General features: G+C 40.3%; 1 protein-coding gene across 3 annotated transcripts in view; it reads left to right on the forward strand.

Annotated features, from left to right (window-relative positions):
* Positions 1-7825: 7825 nt before the first annotated feature.
* The window catches only part of WASHC4 (WASH complex subunit 4), a 43223-nt gene continuing 25680 nt past the window's right edge, over positions 7826-25368 (forward strand). For 2 of the 3 annotated variants that reach the window (XM_075075394.1, XM_075075404.1), the window contains exons 1-13: positions 7826-7970; positions 11740-11879; positions 12982-13035; positions 13142-13207; positions 13386-13431; positions 15829-15896; positions 18912-18994; positions 20056-20098; positions 20618-20721; positions 21353-21473; positions 22990-23113; positions 23224-23351; positions 24062-24222. In XM_075075394.1, the coding sequence (XP_074931495.1) occupies positions 7910-7970; positions 11740-11879; positions 12982-13035; positions 13142-13207; positions 13386-13431; positions 15829-15896; positions 18912-18994; positions 20056-20098; positions 20618-20721; positions 21353-21473; positions 22990-23113; positions 23224-23351; positions 24062-24222 (1199 nt within the window). In that variant the 5' untranslated portion in view covers positions 7826-7909. The remainder of the gene's footprint in view (positions 7971-11739; positions 11880-12981; positions 13036-13141; positions 13208-13385; positions 13432-15828; positions 15897-18911; positions 18995-20055; positions 20099-20617; positions 20722-21352; positions 21474-22989; positions 23114-23223; positions 23352-24061; positions 24223-25368) is intronic. The other variant, XM_075075412.1, reaches the window with a different exon arrangement.

The raw sequence follows: 25368 nt of genomic DNA on the forward strand, positions 1-25368 counted from the left end.
CGCGCCCCCGCTCGGGTTCGCGGGAGCCGGCGCGGCGCCGGGAGGGGGGAAGCCCCGCACCTGCCGCCGCCGCCGCCGCCGCTCCCGCTGCCGCCCTCTTGGCGGCTGCACGGCTGGACCGGGACCGCGACAAGGGCCGGCGTGGCGGGGGCCTGCAGCCCCGGGGAGCGGGCGGGAGGGGGCGGGGGTCTCCCGGCCCGCCGTGACACGAGTCACGGCCACCTGGGCGGTATTTTGCGGTGCGAGGCGCCCGCGGGGCCCCCCGCGGCCCCGGTCCCGTCCCCGTCTCCGCCCCAGCGGCGGCGGAGCCGCTGCGCCGGTATTGTGCCCTCCGCCGAGGCGTTCCTGGGAATCCGCTGTGACAATCACGTAGAGTCACCGGCGTTCATTTTTAGCTTCTTGCACGCCAAAAATGCCGGTCACGAGGCTAAAAAACATTAGCGACTTTCTGGAAATCCGTATCGCCAGCATCGCCGGGCATTTTTAAAGCAGCTCACTCTACTTAATAATTAAAAGAATAAATCTTCTAGCATTAAAGCAAATGTTTCAGCTTCAATATTTTTCTAAAGTCACAACAGAATCCTATCAGAGGTGTGGAGAAGGTCTTGAAAATACAGATTCAAAGTGCTAAAAAAGATCGGAAGACAAATGAAAATGACCCCAAAAGGGCTGTGAATAGCAAACCCAAAAGTAGAGAGCATGGCAGTAGTATAAGCATCACAGCAAACTAGGTCAGGTTTAAAGCCCAGCGATGCTTAAGCTTAAAAAAGGGTGGGTAAAAATCTGAAATACGCTCTGTTCCTGTCAAGAAAACAAGGAAAAAAATGAGAAGTTGGTCGTCATGTGGCCGAGTCGCGAACCACATTAGAGAGGTCAGAAGCAACATTTGAGCCAAACCTATGACCTGCAGAGATCTTGCCACAGTAGAAAATACACTAGACAAAGTCTTGCCTGGCACTTGCAAACATCCATGTCTCACTGATTTTTCAATGCTTTCCTGCAAACGAAGTGTGCTGGTAATCGCCAGGGCTTAATTCCAAGGCCCCCACGCTCCTCTTCAGGGTACTTCAAACGCCCAGCTGTACCTGGAGGAAAAGCACCGCTGCAGATCTGCTGCTCCCTCCGTGTTCAGGGGACACGGGAAGGAGAGGCGCTGCAAGAGGTAAATTGTGCCAGTCCCAAAGTCAGTCAGGTTGGCACAACAGAATTCCCCCATGGAGTAAAGTTACACAAGGGCTTGCATTATGACTCTCATGACATAATTCATTCCCTGATTTACTCCTGTGTAGTAAAACTATATCCTGCCCTTTATTCGAGGCTCTTGGCAGCCCCATAAGTGCAGGTGGCATCGAGTGGAATCAACAGAAATTATATTAGAAGCTTTTTAATTAAAATAAACCGCTGGACTCTGCTTTTGCGATGAAAATTCAACAAAAAAAATCACTACTCAGTGTCTAAAGTTTCCTCTCTATGGGGTGAAAAACCCAGCGGAGTACTTGGTCCACTTCAGTGAAGATTCTTCTCACAACACCTTTGTTTGGAGTAAGTGGTGATTTATTAGATTATGGAATAGTCAACTGAGGGAATCAGTGAGTGAGTTTGCTCTGAGACATTAAAAACAAAACTAGTAGGATTCGTCATCAAAAAGTCCCACTAACAAAGGGTGAGAATACATTTACATAAATAGTTCCTTCTCTAGTACCTGTGGCACTGAGGGTTGAAAAAGAGCAGAGGACAGTAATTCCAGATTTTCACAAAGAAAGCTGAAAGATTTTGCTTTGTGGCTTATTTTTAAAAAAGTATATATTCTGTTGTTACTGGCTACTTCTATGGGTATGTGGCCTCATATCTTCTACTTATCTCACATAAAATCTACCAAAGCTCATTGCCAAAAGTGTTTCTTTAAAATACTCCCTCTTGAAATTGTACGATAAAAACATTAAAACTCGTAATTTTGTTGGACTAAAATGCATCATTTAACTACTACAGGCACTTGGTGTTCGTCTGAAACGCCTGTGGTTTATCTTCTTTTTGAATTAGCAGTTTCTTTAAGAAAGATTAATAATCGCAGTTTGATAGGTCATGTTGTAGCAATACCGGGACTACACACATGCATGTACGAGACAGTCATGCAACCGACCAAAACCACTATGTGCTCAACTAAAAGATATAGACACCCAGTCCTCACTAAAGGAACTGTTTCACCACCCCAGTCAGTAGGAGGAATTAGTGTATGTACAGTTTTCCTATGACTTGGTGGAAATTACACAAATTCCATGAAACAGAGTGCAAACAACTTCTACTATAAAAGCTGGCATCAGAATGTTTGGAACTGGATCCAAGCATTGCTGAAGTTCATGAAACTCCAAATCCTTGTTCATGATCCAAAAATCCTCTCCAACTAGACCACCGCACACTTGGCATTTAACCACTGATGCACAGGCATACAATACCTGCTTTTCCTAGGCATGCAATTTGTAATGCCTTCTTGCTCTATTTGTTATGGACACATAAGAGACAATACAACAATGCACCAAGGTCTAAAGCACCAAGGTTTTAATTAGTTGGCATGCCTCCATCTCCAAAACACAACTCCAAATCTATTGAGACAATAATGTATATCCATTTACTTCACCACTACTAAATTTTAGGTGACAAATGGGAAAAATCGCAAGAGAAGGTGCCTGTTGTCGGCAGAGTCACGGTATAAAGAAGAGTTGGGGAGTAAGATGTGGGTTTTACTTTAGATTTCATAGGATGAGAGGGGCAGGGAGACTAACAGCGGTAAGGGTGTGCTGAATCACATGCAAGGATAGCTGATGCATACCATCAGCCGCTCCCTTATGATCAGAATGATGAACTCATACGCATGGGTTTTAACAACCCCTTAACAAATCGGCTATTTAAAATTTCAAGGATCAGTGTGAACATTTACAGTCGATTCTAATCGTATGGTTTTTGTCATCCAGAAAATGATGAGGCTGACCTGTCAGTCTGAGACCAAGCAACAGGTCTTGTGTGACATAGTGAAGTCCAACATCAGCATTGAACGTTATAATGGTGACAGTGCACTCCTCCGGGCTTTATGGTGATTGGAAAAAGTGACACAAAGTATTCCTCACTGATTTCTGTATCCCGGTCAGAAAAGTACCCTGCAAATTATTGAAGTTTCTTGTTAATCTGGGGAGAAATCCAGTGGTACAAGTGTAAATTTATGCAATTGGTTTGGAGCACATTTTATACATTAAGTTTTCTCTTAAGATTTTTTTCTTCCAGCTCTGGTCCTTGTTTCTTAAAGCCAAAGTTTAGCTTTGAAAAAAAACTGCAATTATCCATAGTAAGCTTTCCTGCATGGGCTTTCTGTTCCCCAATTTCCCAGATTTCCATATGTCAGCAAGCCGTAAAACCAGATAGGGGGATATGTATACAAAAACTATTGGGGAGCTAGACATGCTTCTTCAATAGCATTCTCACAAAGTAAAATGTGTTTGTATGTGCAAAAATGTACAGAATAAATGTAAGACTGAACGCAGCTGAACATTACAAACCCTTGTTGATTTCTGTGAAGCAGAAGTTACCCAGTGTCTTTGAAGATATCATCAAGATTTGGCAAGATCATTGGGGAAGGCTGTGTTCCACAGCACGCTGAGTACATGCACTTACTGATGCTCTTGGGAAGCCACTTGGAATCTTCCAGGATTTGCTTTCTTTTAAAAATCATGACCTGGGATTCAGTAATCAACTAAATAAGCTCTGCATAGGCTTTTTGTCGTTGGAAATCAGCCTTGATGGGGCTTTTCATGATGACTAAAGATTTGGTCATAGTTCAGACTCAAATTTCTCAGGAGTACATTAGAGTTCACCCAATTTTAAAGATTAAGTAATTAAAAAACTAAAGTAGGGCTTTGTACTGGTTATTCCCTAACTATGTTAATTGCACGACAAGTTTCAACTCAAGTTTTATACAACAGAAACTTTTCATGTTTTTCTACTTGCTGAAGCAAGATTTCATAGGAAAGTTATTTCTTGTTTTATCTCTGCAACATTTATATTTAAAACTTGCCTTTTTTTATTTGGTTTGGGTTTGTTGTTTTTTTTTTTTCTGGGTCTTCATTTCAGGCCAGACACCCACATGATAGTAAGGCTCTCCCAACCTCCTGATACAGATCTTCTGCTGTCTAGAAAATAATTTAAAACCTTATGCTTGACATTTTATTTTGCCAGAGTAACCAAAAGGAGGCACATATTTGATGAGAAAAGTGAATAAGTTTACCTGTTTAGTCCCTAGAAAGAATTATCATGTGCAGATGCCTCATTCACCTGCATTAATGGAAGTCTCTCAAATTCCGCACAATAGAGTAGGAACTACTTCTGCAAAAGTCAGAGTTATCTTTGTGGAACAGAGTTGCAAAGAGCAAATCTCACGCTGTAAATCTTTTCTGGGAATCCTGCCACAAAAACTTTGAGCAAGAACTTTATTGTATTTTATATTGTCAGAGCGCTGAGCATTAAATGTTCCATGGACAAGGAATGTATAGAATACTTGATTTCCTGCAGATCCAGCAAGCCAAATTCTTTCTCCTATAAGTAACTACAATTCTGTCAATCCTGGCGGAGTTTTGCCTGTATACATGGAAGCAATTTTTGCTCTGGATGCTTTTCACAGGGTGGTTTTTTTTTTGGTTGGTTGGGTTTTTGTTTGTTTGTTTGTTTTAAATATATATAAAATGGTTCCTGTTTGAATGCTATGTTAAAGTTTTCAATAAGCTTTCAAACATCTTAAAAATACTAGGTAACTGTATTGCCCAATCTTGAATGATATTTCCAACCAGGATAATTTCAAAGGAAAAAAGATTTTTAATACCTCATGGAATCAAGCCCCTGATGATCTATGAATCCATAATGAATCCATGAAACCTAGCCACTTCACTCCATAAATAAAACTGTCATAGTACCATATTAATTCTACAATATTTTGGACTTTATTCCCTCACCTACCTTTCTGATACTCAAGTGTAACAAGTAATTTCAGCTAGAACATATTTATGTTCACATTTCACTCAGTTCATGTGAAAGTCCAATATGAAATTTTACTTTCATGATCATCTTGGTCTGGCCAAATTATTGATTTCTCAACTATGCCTGTGTTCAGGAATATTCAGCTTACCAAAAATCACTATGTTAAACAAAGTCTAGACTTCCCTGACTGATGTATTATCTGAAGATACTAACAGATATTTGAGCAATCTTAGAAACTTCCTATAAGCTTGTACCAAATGAAAGCTTCCTGGTACAAACGGAAGCCATGAATGTCACCCAACTCTCAGAAACGATGCTTATAAAATATCAATAATTTCACATAAGCAAACAGCATAAAGCCATTCACTGATAAGACAGCACAGAAAACTTATCAACCAAAGCTGAGCTAGACTTGCTGTCACTAAAACAGTCAGCTTCAAGATAAAGTCTAAATCAGATTTTCAGAGGAAGTAGAAATCCTAGCTGTCTCTAGAATCGACCTAAATAACTTCAGCGTAAGCAACAAAACACTGCCACCTAGTGAGCCAAAGGAAAACCCAGTGATAAGTCATTTAAATAACTGCATCATGAATGGCAGCATAAAATTTAACCGGTATACTTACTTGAGTCTAATCGTGATTTTTTTGCAGTTACAGAGCCTCCTGCTCCTCTTTTAAAAACGCACTATTTCAATATATTTTCTTTTAGAATAATTTGCCTTTTCCATATTCAAAATAACAGTTACGTCAGCTTATGCTGTGGGGACCACGGTGCACTCTTCAGTGTGGCCATTGTTTAGACTAACCAGTTGGGTTACCTTGCACGCAGTTTTGACGATCTCACAACCTTGCAATAACCAACCCTACAGTATTTCACTCTTTACAGATTCAGTGGGGAAGGGAGGGCCCCACCAAGTCGTTGTTCTACAAGTTTCTCTCTTGTACCGTCCTGCAGAATTTAAGGACACGTTTTTCGGAGACTGGTAACAAAAAGCCTGGTGTCTACTTTTTAAGCAGTCTGAAAGCCTCTGCTTATGCGCAGTCTTCCATAACTTAAAGAAACAGTATTTGTTTCAAAGAAAGCATATATGGTTTGTAGAGAAAAGTTTTCTATTGCTTTGTTTTGTTTTTCAAAACTGGAAGACATACCTTGGCTTTGAATAAATGTATAGCAGCCCTAATGAGTTCAACGAAAGCTGCATCTGCATGGGTGCAGACAGAATGCAATCCTTAAAGTCTAGCATAAATTGTGGTTTCATTTTGTGTGATACTTACATCTCCTTAGAGATACTTGTGCTCACTGCCAGCCGTCAACATCCTGCACAATTAAATTTCTGGGGACTTAAAAACCCAGATAGGAACATTGTAAATTTGCACAGAAGCCAATGAGCAGAGGAGATATATTTACATTATGAGAATTTGACAACATTTACCAAAGCAGAGTTCTCTCCCTTAAAAAAAAAAAGTTATTCCAAACATTGTTTATGTCGTTTCACACAAAACTAAACTTGATCTCTTCTTTCCCAGACCGAGGTTGGTCTCTTAGAATGCACTTTAAATATGTACAAACTCTTCCAAAAATAAACCTGCCAACCAGAGCTTTCTTCCCTAGAAACTTTTAAAATCAATAGATTCCAAAGGATGGATTCCTGTTAATCAGAAAACAATTACACTGCATGCTATTTTCGGACCTGCTGCATTACAGAGTCAGGTTTTATGGATGATCCTGCACTTACTGATACATCTCTCATCGGAGCTGCTATTTTTATTGCTCTTTCCCCACTGAAATTACTGATGCTTCTGGTGACAGTGCTTTTGAAGCCAATTCCTTTTCTGCTGATGCTACAGATTCTGCTGAAGTGAAGTTATTGCTGTGGCCATTGCTAATGGCCCTGCTACTTCTCTTGCACTCCTAGTGCTAGAAGTACTTCTATTTTTATTCTCTGATAATACACCCACCATGGCCCTGAAAAAAAACAGTGACTGACGGCATGCAGGTAAGTACCTCATGGCTCTGTGTGACAACAAACGACAGTGACATGATGAGATGCCACCATTGCAGCAGCCGCCCCCTGCAGCTGTCCCTGAGCTCCAGACCCCTCCCAGAGCTGGGGTAGTTCCTCCCACCGCTCCCTTCCCCCACCATCAGCGCGGGGAAGGGCTAGGGGGGGTGTGTGTGTCACGCTACCGCCTGTACTCGGCAGGGTGTCACCTCAGCAGCGTGACAGAGGCGTGGAACCGGTGCGAGTGGGGCTGGGGCCCCGTACACCGCGGGGAACACCGAACAGCTCCCAAAGCCCCCGCAGCCCGGAGCCAGGCCCCGCCTCACCGGGACGACCAGCTCACGGACCGCGGGGAGGGTCGGAGTGAAGCGGAGGGAGAGAGAGGCCTCCCCCGCCCCACCGCACCTCCGAGGCGCCGTTGCCCGCTCCGGAGGGACCTCGGCACCGCCACCCTCTCCTCCCGCACCGCGGGGCCGCAGCGCGGCGCCTGCCCGCTGCCCCCTCCGCCATTCCTCGGCTTCACCCCTCCGACCTCCGCCGTGAGGCGGGCGCTTGGCGGAGGCGCGGCCGACACTTGCGAACCGGCCGGCCGAGCCGTGAGGGAGCCGACGGCCGGGAGCCGCGCAGGGCAGGCGGGGCGTGGCGAGCGGCATCGGCTCAGGGGCGCAAGTGGCGGGGCGGGGGGGCGGATGGTGTGCGACAGCTGTCCTAGTGGGGGCGCCGCTCCCCGCCCCGCCGCCGCCGCCTCCCGGAGCCCAGCGCCTCCCGGAGCCCAGCACCCCCCTCCGCCTCCATTTCCCAGAGTGCGGCGCGGCAGCGGGGCAGGAAGTCTCGTGTGCCTGAGTCAGGGGAGGACGGGGGAGCCGCTGCCGGGCGCTGGTGGCGGCCATGGCGCTGGAGACCCTCTCCCCGGACTGGGAGTTTGACCGCCTCGACGACGGCTCGCAGAGTGAGGGCGTGCGGAGGGCGGGGCGGGAGGGGGCGAGCGGGGCTGCGGCGGGAACCGCCACAGGGTTCGGGGGGGGGGGGGGGGGGGGCGCGGGATGAGGAGACCCCGGTCCCCTCCCGGCCCCCTCCCGGCTTCTCTCGCCGCTGCACCCCCGCTGGGAACCGCAGGGTGGGAGGAGGAGGCGGCAGCCGCGGGGGCTGGACGAGGTGACCCTCCCCAGCTCCCCTCACGGACCTTGCCCCGTGCCGGGAGCCCGGCGCTCGCCGCGCCCCTTCCCCCGCCGCCAGCCCGGCGCTGCGCCTCCCCGGGCCAGGCCCCCGGGGGTGGGCTGGCGCCGTGGCCTTTCTTCCTCCCGCCGCCCTCTCCGTAGTTGTCGGAGGTTGTTTGGCGTGGAAGAGTGGCTTTTCCAACCCTTCATCCTCTGCCCGCCCTGGGGAGCCGCCTCCAGTGCTCCCGGGGCGGCAGGGAGGGGGCTGGCAGGCTTGCCGGACTCTCTTTTCTTGCGCGACCCGGGCAGGAAGAGATGCTTGTCGTGGGAATCGTGTTTTCTTCCTTCCCCATCATTTCTCATGGCTCACAGATTTTTGCCCTTGCTTCCTCAGCGAGAGAAGTCATGCAGGGAGAAGTTAGTTGTACGCAGCTTCTGCTGGTGAAGGCTTTCTGGCGTGGAGTTGCGCAGCCGCTTGCGGTTTCACCTTTAAAAATAATTAAATGAGACCTTGTGATGCTTCAGTCTTTGACAGTGGGTTTGCGTGCACGTCAAAATCCACGTTTTTCTCAGCCTGTGGAGGTGACCTACTTTCTAAACAGGGAGTGTATATGGTTGTCACACTGTAAATTGAGCTCTGCCAAATGAATTACACCAGGTGCTGCTGTGAAAATATGTCACTCATGGACCAACTGTTTCACATACAGTGTTATCCCAAGGGATGATGCTGTTTATGCCATATTCACTTAATCTGGATTTCAGTGGAAACTGAAGCTGTCCTGAGCTGAGGTTTTTACCAATTCTCGGTCCACGGAATGGAAAATATAGCTTTTACTCAAAACGCCAGATCTCCACTAGTTTGATCGTGACATGAAGTGCCACTGGAAGAACTTCACATGGCATAATATGCTCCAGTGCCACCATCTTGACGGTGCACAAACAGGCTGATCTTCTGTTGAGAACAACGTACAACATTCTCCTAGAAAAAAGCCAAAGAAAAATCCTGTGACTTGAAAAACACTTTCTGTTGTTGTTGTCTACTTCCACTTTGTACCTATATCGCTAACCTTTAGCAATTATAATGTTCTCAACTGAGGACAGAAGATACTAAGTAAGCCTCGTTTGTTGCATCTCTGTCCTAGATATTTGTGGACATAGCACTTGCAAATCCTGCTATGGCAATAAATCCATTGAATATTGATACTGCTGATTTTATGGAAGAAGATAAGATTAAGTTTGGGGATCTGTACTGCTGAGGAGATCTCTCTCACTGTTCCAATTCTAATGATTTCATTTTATCACCTGAAAAGAAACTAAATCAAAGTTTATGGTAAACAGATTATACCTTATGAAGTATGTCTGCTGCTTTGAAGAAAAGGAAAATATCTGCTTTCTGTGATTTCTTTTTCTTCATGTGAGACAGTTTACTTAGGAAAATTTTTCAGGATCTTAAAAACCTTCCCCCATCTCCTAGTATTTTTTTTTAATCAGTTCAACCCTGCCTATCTCTGGCTAGCTAATAGCGTTCACTCGCTTATCTCTCTAAAATAGTGATAAATTGTTCACACCTGTTTCTTATTTTATATATGATCAGTGAAAGGCGGCAAACTGATGGCTATCAATAGTTACATATTCGGAAATATTTAATACCAGTTTTGCTGAGCTATAGCATTGTTCAAATCCCTCATTTGGCTGCTGGAAAGGTGACAGTTTGTGGGTCTCTAGCAGAGCACTGCTGTGAGATTTTGTTTGAGAAATGCTGCCTGTTTTGTAGGGAATCAATTTGAACAGCAGTGCCAGTTTCCTGTTCTTGTATGACTTGGAAGCTTCTTCTGTTCTTCCCAAAAAGCCCAAATATCTCTGTCAGTTCCTCTGCTCTTAGTTTGTCTTTTATGCGAAGGAAGAAGATGGCATTGGGGGAATACTGCAGCATATCTCTATAATAACATCTCCATACTCCAAATTTTCTAGCAGTAAAGCACCGAAGCTGACATGGCGGCTAGTTAAACTCTGTTCTGCAAGGTTCTGCATCCATCAGTGTTTTACTGGTTTTCTGCGCTGTCCTTCTAGAAGATGCAGTGGAAGAAATCTGAAAGATGAGATGAATGTGATGGAATAGAATAATATGATGATAGAACTCGAGGGCTGCACATCAGTGTCTGGAGTGCATGCTGCTGATGGAGAGGTTTTTGTTCGCTTGCTTCTCATCCGTTTGCATGAAATTCAGTCTCCTTATTTTGACAGTGCCTGTGTGCTGTCTAGACTTGCCGGTACAGGTAGAACCCAATGGCAGTAATGCAGAATGTAGTGGGGGAGAGTTTACCATGCTTCTTGGATTAGGCTTTGCAGTCCCTGTGCGCTTACAGTTGATGTTGCTGCTGGCTTCAGAGTAATAGCTTAGAATTAGTTCAGGACTTCAATGCAGTCATTTTTCCTTCTCAGTTCCAACCTTCCTATGCATAGTCCTTCTCACCTTTTCCTTATTAATTTGTCCATATTCATTCCTCCCCTTTTGCCTGGTGCAGTGTCTCAGTCAAATATTTTCTTTCTCCCAAAAAAAGTCTAAGTGATAATTGATTCAGCAGTGCTCTCCCACTGAAGTAGCCATCAATTACCATTTGGCTCAGTTACTGGCAACGTGGATGAGAGAGAGCTTAAACATGCAGAATAGAAGAATATAAGTTTTTTAACTTTCTAGAGCAGCCTACTTGCTGAAATGTGAAAAGGGCACATATAAAGTTACGTGAGAATTGAATTCTTGTTTAGGGAAAGTTCAGCTGTTCAGCTGACTTACATTCTCTAACTTTTTTTTAGGTAATCCTGTTTTCAACAAATAAAAGATCACAAGCTAATAGATTTGTTATCTAATTATGGGGAAGGCACTTAAGTCTTCACATGAAAAAGGATTGTACTTCCTTACTGAACATAAAAGCCTTGAGCTGTAATCATTCACTCTGGAGTTCAGACTGTGCAACCAAGTACTTAATTTGGGGGAGGAGGGTTGTGCGTCTTAATGTGGGAAGAAAGATCAGGGTAGAGTGATTGAAACTTTTGTGGACCAGTTTTCTGTCTTTAGACTTTAGAGAGAGTGGAAGGTGGATTGCTACTAATACAATTGCAGCTCAGGCCTGGGTGATTGATTAGACCCGTTGCCTCAAAGTTCTACTATAATTGCCGATGTCCTGGTTCAGCCGTAGACGATTTCTACAGTCATTTCTTTGTTCAACATCTTGATGTGATTGTTAGGTTTTTTTAAGATCTTAGGTTGAAAACATAGATAAATTTTAGAAGTAATTTTCTGCAAAGCTCTTAGATGTTTCTTTAAGTAGTATTAAGTAGTATTTGGATTTCTTTTAAACTGACACTGAGCTGTATGATTGGTTTTATACAAATAAGAACTTTGTATTAAAGATGCAGTTGTGTTAAGGGAAAATGCTGCAGCAAAATGAAAAGTACAGTACTACAGGCTAAACAGCAACAGATTAAATATTTTTAATAAATTTTTGATATTGCAGTTTACTGAACAGTCTATAAAACTGTAACAATGTTATCAATTCTCAGAAATTCATGCTGAAGTGCAGTTGAAGAATTATGGAAAATTTCTTGAGGAATATACATCTCAGCTGAAGAGAATTGAAGATGCTTTGGATGACTCTGTTGGAGATGTTTGGGACTTCAGTCTTGATCCCATTGCATTAAAGGTCTTCATCTATTTAACATGCATTGCAACTGTTATTCTCCTAGTTCCTCCTTCCCTTCAAAACCTGAGAAGTAAAAGCTTGAATCATTTGTGCTCTTAAAATTTTGACTTTGGGTTTGAGAAACCTATCCAATACTATTTTAATTACCAAGTAATTAATAAATGGGTGTATCTCGTAAGAGAAGATGTTTTCATATTCTTCTTTTCCAGTCTTCTGGATACTAGTGGAAGTTAAGAGACTTTACAGGTCTTTATGTGTTGGGGAGCATAATTCCAGCAAACTTCTTCCCTGTGGGTGTTGGTGATTTTTATCTGAGGGTTGGAGTTCCAGAAGAGCTCACTAATACTTGTTTAACCACAGAGTGAACTCTGTGTATGGTACAGATGTGTTTTGACCTAATGGCCTTGGTACAGTATTTTCTGTCCTCCAGAGATGGCTGTTTCCTTTGTCATGAGTTCTCTGTCCTCTGTGGAACATTGTTGGGCTGTTTTTTTTCTTCACTGAATTTGCAGACATCATTTAAAAATGCTTTTGTTACCATATGGAACTTGTCTGTGCAGAAGATGCACTCATAAGTAATCATCTGTCTGAGTAATTTGAATAAATTATGTGTAGGGCCAGCACAGTGCTGGATGTATATAAACTGGTCAATATTGTGGCTGACTTCAGTAGAAAGCGTCAGTGCCTGCATACAGATATATACTATGCATCCTGTTTCCTGCATTTGGGATTCTTAATTCGTGTTTTAGGTTTCCTGAGCTGTTTTTCCTATGTACACCACAATGACCATGCTTTTGCTTTCCATGTTTTGTAAGTAAATTTTTGTAAATGCTATATAGTATAGCTAGTTATTTGCCTTTCTGCCTAGAGTGAAAGGACAGCTCTTTCTATGCAGATGTGAAGAGCGAAGGTTTCCTGCAGCATAGGTGGCCTGTAATGTGCAATATTTGCTCTTCTATTACAGACCTTATTTGAGATTAAACTGGGGGGGAAGTTACTTAGCTAGTTGGATAAGTGTATTTTTGATCAATATTTTCTAAAGTTGTTTGTTTGTTTTTGTTTTGTGGTTTCATTTTGTCTGTTTGTTTCTTTTTAATTTTAGCTTTTGCCATATGAACAGTCCTCCCTCCTGGAGCTCATAAAGACAGAAAACAAGGTAAGAGATTCATGATTAAAAAAAAAAGTTATTTTAGCCAAAACCAAACTCTTTATACGTGAATCTTATTTGTAATCTGTGTGGTTTTTTCCCCCTTTGAGTATAGGTCCTAAACAAAGTAATAACTGTGTATGCTGCCCTTTGCTGTGAAATCAAGAAGTTAAAATATGAGGTAAATTCAGCTGTCTTTTTTTATTACTGTGTATGAAAATGTTTGCAGACTGGCAAGCTGATATATAAATTTATTCTTTAGCAGTAAAGAAACAAGGTATAATGTCTAAATAACTTTTATAGCATGATTACATACATATATCCTATTTATTAAAAAACATTTCTGCTTTTGTTGTTAGGCAGAAACTAAATTTTATAATGGCCTCTTGTTTTATGGAGAAGGAGGTAAGTAGCTCCCTTTACTGTAAAAGTTTGTAGTTTTACGTTACTGTTTCAGGTTATGTTAAATGTCACAGTAACTAATTTTACAATACAGATACATGCTTTCTCCGTGTCTTTGATGAACACCAAGTAATGGGCTTGAGGTTATAGGTATATATGTTAGTGTCTTGTAACGCTTGTGAGTTAGCTTAAGATAACTAAGATTTATGTGCTACTTTAACAGGAAGTTTTGTTGGAGCCTTAGTTACATGGGAAGTAGGGAGTATGGATTGCTGAGGTTGTATTTAATGTACAACATATAGAAACCTAAGCTTATATACTGCAGTAGCTGTTTTTCAAAGTATGGCATTGAAAACCTGTTTTTCACATGTAAACTCACCCTGAACCAACTTATTTCCTACTGGGACTAGACTTTTACATTGGTTGTAATAAAACAATAAATCTGTAATTCAATTGTAATAAAATAATGAAACCATTAATAAATAACTTGGACCAAGTCCTGCCTACTTATGCAATCGTAGTTGTTCCAAGAGAAGTTGCAGTGTGTTAATGTCATCTGCCCTTCAAGTGCAGGTAATAGTACTTGTACTACTGTTTAGACCATGACATAATACAGGGACATAAGTGATAGTAAGTCAATTCAGTTGACAAATCATGAGACCCTGCTTTGGGTGAAAGCTGCTTTTTGTCTTGGAGTTAAACTGGTAACTCCTCTAAAGGGTTGGTCTTCAGCTTCTACCTTAAAAGGTGCTAGTCTGGGAATAAGCACAGATCTCTGTCCTGAGGACTGAATATATTAATGAGTTGATATGGAGACATATCACCTAACTTTGTTTTCTATTTCAGAAATTTGAGAGAAAGGGAAACGTAGTAAAAAGGGCGGCTTTTAAAGCTTTTCAAGAGTCTTGACTGTGACAGAAGTATTGGGGAACGTGAAATCTTTGCGACAGGGACTATTTATCTTTAAGTGCTATATAAGATGACTGTTGTGGTTCAGTTAAGGAAGATGAAAAGGTGGTTTTGTTTTGGGTTTTTTTTTTCATAGCAGAATTTCACTCCTTATCAGACATGGTTTCAGATACCTTAAGAGAAAATTATATGCTGCCAAAATGATACTAGGGAATCCTTCAAAATTCCTCCACGCCTCTAACATGAAAAAAGTCAGACTGTTGCAGATTAACATATTACAGAAGCTATTTGTTCCTCATGGGTGTTCTGCAGGGAATGCTTGAGAATGGCAGGAGCTGAGAGGTCAGACTTCAGTGGGTTAGGTGGGGATGCAGAAATTATGTTCTCCACTTCTCTATCCCTCCTTGTAGCATCTACTTTAGTAACAGCACGCTTGCTTACTTAGAATAGCTGGCAAAGTTACTGGCTCAAGGGTGGTTGAAATTTAAACAAATAATGTGCTGGCCTTTTCCTTCTGCATAAAGAAACACTTTTTTTTCATCTTGTCCTTGGAGTGGCTAGGACTAGTCTAGGAACTTTAAACAGTTGGATTGGTTTTTGTGGGGCATACACTAAACAGAGTAAAGGTTACATAAAAGGTGTAAAGGAGAAGTATGCAATAGGTAGAATCTTGTCCCAGAGCTCCATCTTGCAGGAGTATGGAGACTACTTTACTCTCTGGTGACTGCTCTAAAATAACATATTTTATGAAGCAGTAAGACCTGCATTTCTTATGCAGGTAAAGTTGCAATTGTAAGCCATTTTTGCTCAGAGTGGCTGAATAGAAAAATCTCAAGTCTAGAGTGTTAATCTGTCATCACATTAAAAAGACTGTGTTTTGTGAGGTAGTATTACAACTGCTCCAGCTGATGAAGCAATTTGGCATTGGCGATGTAATTATTTTATTGCATAGTGTCCTGTTGGTGTGCTGTGTCATACAGGTAATGCTTTGAAGCTATGGTGATGAGCTGGTGCTTTTGTGCAGGATGATATGCAGGAAAAAGAAAACCAGTTTATTGAGGAAATTGTATGCTATGCAGCTTTTTCTTTTGATTAATGATGTAGTATATTCTTTCCATAAATAACTACCAAAGATGTTCCTGCAATATAAATACCTCGTGCTTTCATACAAACTTTTAAAAATGTGAACTTTTATATTAAAATACATAATATATATGCCTCTCAAGAATTATGTTTCGTATTCTTTATTTTCTTTCAGGTGATGGAGACTTTTCATGCTTTATGTCTAACTTTCAAACAGTGTAATTTTTAATGAGACTTTAAAAATAAGTCTAGCTTAGGATAGCAAAATTAAGTTTTTACGGTTCCATCAGTATGCTTATCATAGTGCACTCCACTTGTATGACAAACAAATGGCTTGGAGGGCAAGCTCCAATGTTAACAGATCTAACACCGGCTTTTGAAAGTAGTGACAAATGTTTGTCTTTCAAGCCACAGATTCCAGCATGGTGGAGGGAGATTACCAAATACAGATGGGAAGATTTGTTTCTTTTTTGCAGGTAGAGTATGTTTTGATTTTTTTTTTTTGTTGACAGCAATTATAGTCTTAATTTTACTTGCAAAGCGTATTTAACAGTCTGCAGTATCCTGCTTGCATCTTGCTGAAAGGCATTGCAGTCAGTTGATACATTACTATGTTTTGCCTGCAGACCTGTCACAGCCGGCTGACATATCACACATTGGTTTGGGTTTTTTTTTAACTTGTCTAAAAGTCTGGAAGTCTAATGACAGAAGGAATTAGAGTTTGTGTAATCATTGTTCAAAGAAATTAGAATTTACTTAAGAAAATTTCAGAAGAGAAGATTCATTTGATGGTAAAGTTAAAGATATCTATTCTTATGGCTTTGATTAGCAAGTTTTAATTTTTATTGAACATTGGAAATGGATTGTTTATATGTCTTTTTTTTTTTTTTTAAGCTGATAAAGCAAAATTAAAACATGTACCTGGAAAAAATTTGCTTGTGCCTCACAAACTTTTAATACTCATTTCTTATAGTTGTTGCTTGCTTGTTATCAGGGTCCTTTGCATGAAAACAGGATCTGTGTTTCATCTGAGGATTTCCTGTGCTCTTGGGTTTCAGTCCACTGTGGAGCTTTATCTTCAGTATAGTTTAAGTGACTGTCCTGTTCCCAAAAATGTTTCTATTTTTATGCAATATTGCTTGTAATGAAGTCCCTACATTGAAGCAGAGAATATACAGGAAGCTTCCAGAGTGTTTAAACAAATTCTAGTTTAACCAAGGTTAAAATTCCTGATCTTGCTGTATACTAGCATGGCAGTAGTCATTTACCAAGTCATAACAGGTTGAATGATATAGGAATTTGTTCCTCGACCTGTTTATCATGTCCAAGTGCAGTTAGTTGTTATGGTATCTTGGTGGGTTTTTTTCCCCAGTTTTTAAGTTTTTTGTGTTGTCAACTTTGTTGGCATCTTCTTTCATGCTCTTATTTCTTTCCAAGCAGGTGTTTGAGACTTTTTAGTGGTTCTGAAATGGGTCTACTGTACACTTGTGTTTTTTTCCCCGACTTTTTTCCTACCACAATGCTCTGTCCAGGTGGAAGTTCAGAGCAGGGTGACTGCCTGTCTGAATACATGTGCATGGCAAACCTACTCTGTAGAAAAAGTTTGTTTGTTTATGGTGCATATGCTGATGTGTATATTTATAGGGTAAACACTACACAAAAGTATAGCAGTATTTCTTGTGACCCCTCTTTGTATGCGTGCTGTGATGGCTTGCTGATTGCTGAGCAATTTGGGAAAGAAGGGAGATGCAGGATGTTGCCCCAAAGTGAAGGTTACTGCGCAGCCAGGAGTGTGTTGCTTTGGGTAAAGCTATGAGGAAAACCTTTTCCTTATTGAGTTTGTTCTTTTTCAACTGTTGTGTTCCCCTAAATCCACTCATTAGCAGTCTGTATCCATAGACTGGGAAATGCTGTTCTGGTCAACGTTTACAAGCATATCCCCAATGGTGGTGTGAAAATATGAATGAAGATGACAAAAGTGGTGAAATGTTGCTTTCATGGAGCTAATGCCCATGTATTGGTTTATTGGCTCTTCTGAGATCAGGATTTCTTGATGAACTAGATGCAATAGCTTCAAATTTGCTCTGTCAAAATGTTTTTAAAAAATTATCAAAATAATGCTCTGAAACACTAGTTAGGTATTCTTGATCCTGCAGAAGATAGTGTATTTGAAGAAATCGGATAAAACGATCTCTATATTATGCATTTAGTAATATGCACGTGCTGTTAAATTGGACTGTTTCCTGGAAGTTCTAAAATGGCAGCTGGTGCCCCTTCCCCATGAAACATGATCTCGGTTGTCTATTAATCCCATTCCTCCGGAATCTGTTGGTTTATTTCAGCTGCATTTGATAGAGCAATACAAGTAGAAGTAATGACACTTCTGTGTTTTGTGAAAACTGGTGACTAATAGAAGACAGAAGCCCAAATAAGATCTATTTTTGATGGAGAGGAAGACAGAATTCAGCTGGCAGCCAGTCTTCTGGCAGGAGCAGGAAGCCTGGCTGGTTAGCCAGCGTGGGCTGTCTGCTAGGAAGCCATCTGTGCGCTGACTGGCTAGACTCATCCCATGCTGACTTTTCCCTGATGGGATTATCAGGTGCATTAATGAGCAAATATTGCAGTTAAGGGAAACTCAGATTTATTTATTCTGTTGTTCAAGGAATGCCTTGTTAAAATCCATTATAGAAATTAAGTTAGTCTTTTATGTGTTCAGAGTTGACCTGTTCTTACTTATTTTGTACTACATAACTGAGGTTAAGTTCTGCTTTAGTCAAACATACCTCTCAGAGACATTGTCTTGTTTTTGTTCTTTTTTTTTTTTTTTTTTTTTTGAAAGCAGTATCCTCTGGCTAATCACTCTTACAGTAGGTACAGGATTATGTGTTAACTTCTAATTTGAATTCATCTATCACCAGCTCCCAGAATGTGGTTCTCGAATCTAGTAGGAAAACACACCACCTTTGCGGTCAGGGATATTCTCTCTTAAGGTACTTGGGCACTGTTGTCAAGTTGCTTCTTACTGTCTTTGATAAATTGAACTCTTGAAAACTTTTACAGCAAGGTATTTAAAGCACATTGAACCCATGATGGTGACTCTTCTCTGTACCTTCTTTAAAGAACCAATACCCTTTCTAAAATGTGGTCCTTGGTATCAGTTCTGGTATTTTAGTATCTAGATTGGCAAAGATATATGCAAGTGTGAAATAATTTCTTTTTTCATTTTCTTTGTGTGCAAAGTCAATAGTGGTCCCTTGATAGCTCACTTTGTACTGGGAGCTTGTGTTCAGTAAGTTCTTAGCTTAGTCCCAGATCCTTTTTTGGAGCTGTGTTACTAGGATGTTTTCCATCCTGTTGTAGGTCTGTCCACTGACTTGGATTAGGAATGTGGTTGGAGCTTGGGCTACAAATTCAGTGCTTTAGAAGTAATGACAACTTGTGTACCAGGAGGGTCTCTACATATGTATGCATTTTATTTTCTTGTATTTCAGGAGCTGTCTTGCTTTGTTACCCGATGTTATGAAGTGGTGGTGAATGTAGTACATCAGTTGGCTGTTCTCTATACCAGCAACAAGTAATTATTCCCTAAAATGCTATACTGTTTTTATGTAGTTAAACAAATATATAAAATATGAATGTTCTGCCTAAGGCATGGTCATTTTTGGAATACTGTTGTTTGGGGATACAGAGAGTGATTTGCTGTGCAAGTTTGGGCTTCATAAACCATTATGAAAGTTTGATTTAGTTTCAGAAAAGGCTGTGCTTTTATATAATGGGATGTAAGAATTTTAATTTTGCCATTTTTGATATAATTGATGCTTCAGAGGCACTTAGTTTTTATGGTTAAGAGATTGTCTTATTACTCTTTCATGCTTGCTCTGAGAGATTTCTTCTGTTGGCTGATACAGTGGATGTCAGTAGTTCAGAAGCTTAAAAATCAGAGTGCTTCCACAGTCTGTTTTAAATATGTGAATCTTGGTATATATTCCTCGCAGAATAGCCATGGTGTTAACACCTGAAGTTGAGCTTAGTGTAAGGGCTGTTGGGTTTAGCTCCTCTGAAAACTCTGAGGAGAGTTTAGCTCTGAACAGAATTGTTGGGTTTAGCTCTGAATATAACTGCAAGGCTTTCGATTTTTTTTTTTCTCTTCCCCCACCCCGATAGAATAGCATCATTCTTCTCAGTTTTACTTGTTTTCATTTTTGTCTTACATCGTAGCACAAGGTAGACTTTTCTGTATAGTGCTGAATGAACTAAGGCTGGATGTATAGCTCAGACTGGCTTGATTAAATATGTGATTTTGTACTTTTGGGCCACAAGGCTGTATGTATCAAGGCTACTTGCTGTTAGCATAATTGAATTGGGAATTGCTGATATTCTTCTGCACTGAATGCAATCAGTGGTTTGAACCAGTCATGTGGTGTATATTCAAAAATGCAATATTAAATGTAATCATAGCACACACATTCACAGTGTATTCTTCTGATCAGATTTTGAGAATTCGTTTGTTTTCTGAAGTAACTGTTAATGAAGAAAAATGTACCCCAAGAAACAAAGAACGCACCATGATATAGAGTTGATAAATATGCTCTGTTCTAAGGATGAAAAAGGCATTAAAATATTTGTTGTTTACAGGAATGCACCTAAAATTATAGAGACGTCTGGAGTTCATTTTCAGGTGGGAATGACTTGAAGTCCCTTTTGCGTATGTTAATATGTGTATGTCTTGATCATTAATCCTGAAAAAAGCAGCAAGAAGGTGAATTTCAAGAATAACTTTCTATCTGGAATCTCCTTTAAAGGTTTTATTTTGTTAATCAGCTTTTTCTGGCCTTTATGCGGAAAGGGCTGGTATCTCCATGTCTGTAATAGTCTAGTTTTCTTAGCTCAAAAGTGTTCGCATGCTCCCTTAATGTGTGCAGTATGTGCTTCTGCATGTAGACAATTTTGAAAATCCTACTTTCAATGTCAAATCGGATCAGTGAACTTAAAGCTGTGCTTGTACACAAACTGATGTTCCTTGTGTCACTACAAGAAATACTATATTTTTAAGCCACCAAACCAAGAAATACCCAGTCTAACTCTCTGATACCTTCTTGGCTGATAATGTATTAAAAGGAACTGGAATTTTACGTGCCACATATGACTGTAATAAATTTTTCAATAACTGCAGTCCTTTTCTTTTTGTTTTAAACAGGCAATGTACGAGCATCTGGGAGAGTTGCTCGCAGTCTTAATCACTCTTGATGAAATAATTGACAATCATGCCACTCTGAAAGATCACTGGACCATGTATAAGAGGTGTGTGTCTGTCAAGGTGAAACATAGTCCCACAACATAAAAGATAAAAGCATGTGTGTGCATTTTCGTTCCAAGAAAGTCAGTGTGGGAACGTGGATTTTGGTAGCCCTGAGAGTTTTCCAGAAACCTCGGTGAAAAGCAGGGCTAAGTTCCCACTTTGTTCCTCTGTCAGCACCAATGAGTTTTTGAAGTGCTGAATGTTACACTTGCAACACGTGATAAACATCTTGACAGAGTTATGGCTGGTGGGGTTTAAAACACATTCAATAAGAAATCTAATTTTGCACAGCTCGAATGACTAAGAGTATCCATACTGATCATGGGGACGGACATACAGATTTAAGTAGGAACACTATCTTAAGTAGAAGCTGAAGAGTTGACAATTATAAAGGTAGTCTATTTCATTGGAAACCTGAATAAATGGGAGTTATTAAAATGCAAATGGCTTATACAGACCTAGTGGGTTGGTTTTTTTTGGTTTTTTTTTTTATTTTATTTTTGTTTTGGAGTTGCTGCTGGGCACAGATGTGAGCAGTTAAGATCTATTATCAAAATAGTACAGGATATGATAAAACTCTTAATGTGTTTTAATTGTGGTGTGTGTGTGTGTGTGTTCCATACCTCCTTACAGGCTGCTAAAATCTGTCCATCACAACCCGTCTAAGTTTGGGATTCAGGAAGATAAACTGAAGCCATTTGAAAAGCTGCTGTTAAAACTGGAATGCCAGTTGCTTGATGGAATGATATTTCAGGTAATTAAATTAATGTTCCCCAGTATGATAGGGGAAACCATTACATTAAAGCAATGCTCTTTTCAGAATGTCTTGTTTGTTTTTATTTTGATTTGTTCTGGGTACAGTGATGTGTGAATTTGGCTCTTGCATCTGTGCATGGAAAAACAAAAAGGCTCTATTGTTAAGATCCTTCCTTGCTCTTCTCATGGGCTAGAACTGTGCTGGGCTTTGAATGGTAGTAGTTAACGCTTACTGTTTTGCAGAATTAAAGAAATGCAGACAACTTGGCTTTAAGACTGTGTATTATCAGGGAGTCTGTTTTTCACCAGAAATTTTAATATTGGTAAGGCTTATATAACATAGGTCCTCTTTATTTTAGCTGCAGGTTGAAGTCTACTCAGTCATCTTTACGTATTTTCAAGTGTGCCCTCTTGTTACATATTTTGTCTCATTTTAGCTGTCATGGGGTACCACTTCAGTGGCTTATACCCCCAAAATATACAAGTGTACAGGTGGATAAGGAGGATTATTACTTTTTGAATACAGTTAACTTAAATGCATTCATACAAGAAGCCATCTTTTTTTAGAAAAGTGTGTATTTGAGACACTGAAATCTGATGTTGTGGTGTAGGAGGCAGAGGATAGTGTGGCAGAACGCGGTCACAGCAGAGTCAACTGAACAGGACTGTTGCTTAGTTCTTACTGTTACATCTTAAATGGCATAGGGAAGAAGGTTTTGTTCTGTAAAAGCCTCCAAAATGGAAATTGTAAATAAATAATTAGACACAATCTGGCTTATTCTTTTAAAGGACATTGCTACCAGCGATCTGTTTTTCACCTGTATTTCTCTAATGCTGCTTTAGTACAAAGACTTCATTGTATGTTTGAGACATCAGTAGGATTTGTCTCATTTGTTCAAGATGTTTCCCTTGCTGTCCTGCCAACCCCCCTTCCTGACAAAAATACATGAAAAAATTTCTTAAATACAATTCCATTAAAGACTTTTCTAATATATTTAGAAAATCTGAAGTGTCTCTCTGGTGTTTTGTTGTGGTTTTTGTTGGGTTTTTTTAACCCTTGTTAGGGTTTTAGTAAACCTTTTTTTTAAACAGTCACTAGTGGTGTGTGGGGGGGTTATGCTACAAGCTCACGAACCACATGCTACAAGTGACTTGTATGATAATTTTTTTTAGTTAATGAACAGTTAGTAACATATTATAATGTAATAATACAAATTTGCATCTAGTTTCTTACCGCTAGCACATCATGTGATTTCTTTAAAAATGCCACTTAACAGAATTCTGAAATAAAAAGCTTTTTTGAATGTTTAGGTATAAGAGAGGTTTTTACTGTTTTCTGTTATACTAAATAATTTAAGTATACTTAAAATTGTATATTGTGAAGTCTAAGACTTCAGGTTAGTGCTACATAACATAAATCAGTGTGCTCTTGCAGTATTCTTTTCTTGCAAAATCAGTATTTTACTAAGGTTCAAAATTCATTGCATTATTATTTTTGTATCCTTTTTGTTCAGGCCTGTATAGAGCAACAATTTGATTCTGTAAATGGTGGAGTGTCAGTGGCGAAGAACAGCACATTTGCTGAAGAATTTGCGTATACTCTTCGCACAACTTTTGCAAATGTTGAAGCCAAACTTGGTAATGCAAGCTCACGATTGTCCTGCCAGCTTCACTGTTTCTAAAATTGTTTGTATTGTTTGTCTGGGAGTAGACTTCAGAAAAGGATTTTTTTGTGTGTATTTCTGTAGGTGAGCCTTCAGAAATTGACCAGAGAGATAAATATGTTGGCATCTGTGGCCTCTTTGTACTGCATTTTCAGATTTTTCGGACCGTAGACAAGAAATTTTACAAGTCATTGTTGGATGTCTGTAAAAAGGTGAATGCTTTATTTTTTTGTCAATAAGTAAGAGGGGGAAAAAAATCTTCAGTAATGAAGTAGATAATTTTCTTAGTTGTATAGCATTGCAAAGATTTGGGAAAATAAAACATAAAATTTACCAAAAGAAGTCAGAAAGCAGAATCAAGATTTTTCTACGTTTTATAATTTCTTCCACCACCCCCCATTTTCTTTTCAAGATGCTCCAAAACCCCCCAAAACCTGCCCACTCGCTTAGCAGCAAGGTAAAATAATTTGAAATTACCATTAAAATATTTCTTCTCAAGCTTAATGTCGCACTGAGGACAAAAAAATTATCTGAGTTATTAGTATTATGGGACTGAATAAATGCTTTGGGCTTTGACCTTGGCTATAAGTATGTGTCTTGAAAGACATCTAAGTCCAAAGATGATTGGATCTTTTGCATATGAGATGGTATTAAGGAATTATTAAATTCTCTAATACTGTGTAGAATGACTGAGAGCGATAATAATTTTGCCTGTGGTGTCCTTAGTGTACTTCTAGGAGAGAAACCTTTTTTAATGTGAACATAATACTTTGTAGAAGCTAGTTATGCAGAAATAAATGGAATTGTGTGTTATGGTTCAAAAGAGGGCGTAAGAAGCGTGCATGGTGGCATAGTATTTGTTGTAGTTACGTATGTTTACTGCTACTTGTAGTACGCTTTCCCTCCTTTTTCCGCCCCCCAGGTACCAGCCATCACATTAACAGCTAACATTATCTGGTTTGCTGACAACTTTCTGATTCAGAAGATACCAGCTGCTGCCAAACTTCTGGACAAGAAAAGTATTCATACAGTTAAAATGCAAAGGGAGAGCTTTCTACAGCAGAAGGCACAGTCACTTACCAAGTATGCTTCCTAAATACTGCTTCATGATGATGGTTGGCAAACAGTTTGTAAACACGTGGGTTTTTTCATTCGGTGTGCCAGCATGTTGCGTAGTGTTGCTCAGTGGTGTTGAACAACTTTTCTATTTCACTGCAGCAATATGTGTGTGTGAGTGTTGCTGAAAATTTTTGGTCAAAACAAAACTGTCTTCATGTCCTGCTTTCAGAAAAATGTGTATTATGTCACCAAAATATCAAAGTTCCTGGCAGTTCTAAATATTTGATTGTTTCTGTTATTTCTAATTCCATACTGTCAACCTCCATTTTTTAATATAGCGTCTAGTAACCTGAGCAGCTCTGTTTTCTGTTACGGCTCTCTGCTTTCTGTGTGTTTAGTCACTAGTAGGCTTATACTGTGTTTTCCTCTGCTTGGTGATGATACTTTCTTTGCATACATTTCTTTCTTCATGACTCTTACAGTTGCTTGTTTAATGGTCTCTGAAATGATCTATATTTGAAAAGGCTGTTGTCCTCTGCATGTAGTTTGCAGGTCACTCCTCCAAGTGCTTTCTAAAATACTTTTAAAGATGAGTTGGAATTTTTTTTTTTAATTGTCTGTCTTCCATACAAGTGTGCTGCACTGCACAGGGAGATAACGGGGCTAAGATTTCTGTTTACGCTGCAGACCAAAACAAGACTGTGGAAAATGGGTTCTGTGGAATAGAAGTAAAAACTTGGATTTTGCAGACTGTCTTCCAACCCTGTGTACAAGCTGGCATAACTGGGTTGGAGGGGAGGAGGGAAAAGCAACTCCATGTCTGCGTGATCCTATGGCAGATTATTTTCATTTTCACTCCTGCCCTGTTCCTGTTTCAGTCCACCTCCTCCTGGTTTATGACCTATATCCACAGGAAGAGTTAAGAGCTCTGACTGAATTCCTTCCTGTACTTCAATTCCTGGATGGAGCGTAATTGCACTGCTGCTTTGTGTTTGGTCTTCAGCAGTGGTACAAGTCATGCCTTGCAGCTCTTAAGATTAAGAAAAGGTTGAAGAAAGATCTCGGTGTTCATGGACGTCTTGAGGATACTTGTAATACAATGCAGATTTTATATCTGCTGATTGAATTCTGACAGTAACTTTTTCTTGCCTTTTTACAAGTTCTTGCATT

Source organism: Phalacrocorax aristotelis, chromosome 1 (genome assembly GCF_949628215.1).
Source record: "Phalacrocorax aristotelis chromosome 1, bGulAri2.1, whole genome shotgun sequence".
Taxonomy (NCBI): Eukaryota; Metazoa; Chordata; class Aves; order Suliformes; family Phalacrocoracidae; genus Phalacrocorax; species Phalacrocorax aristotelis.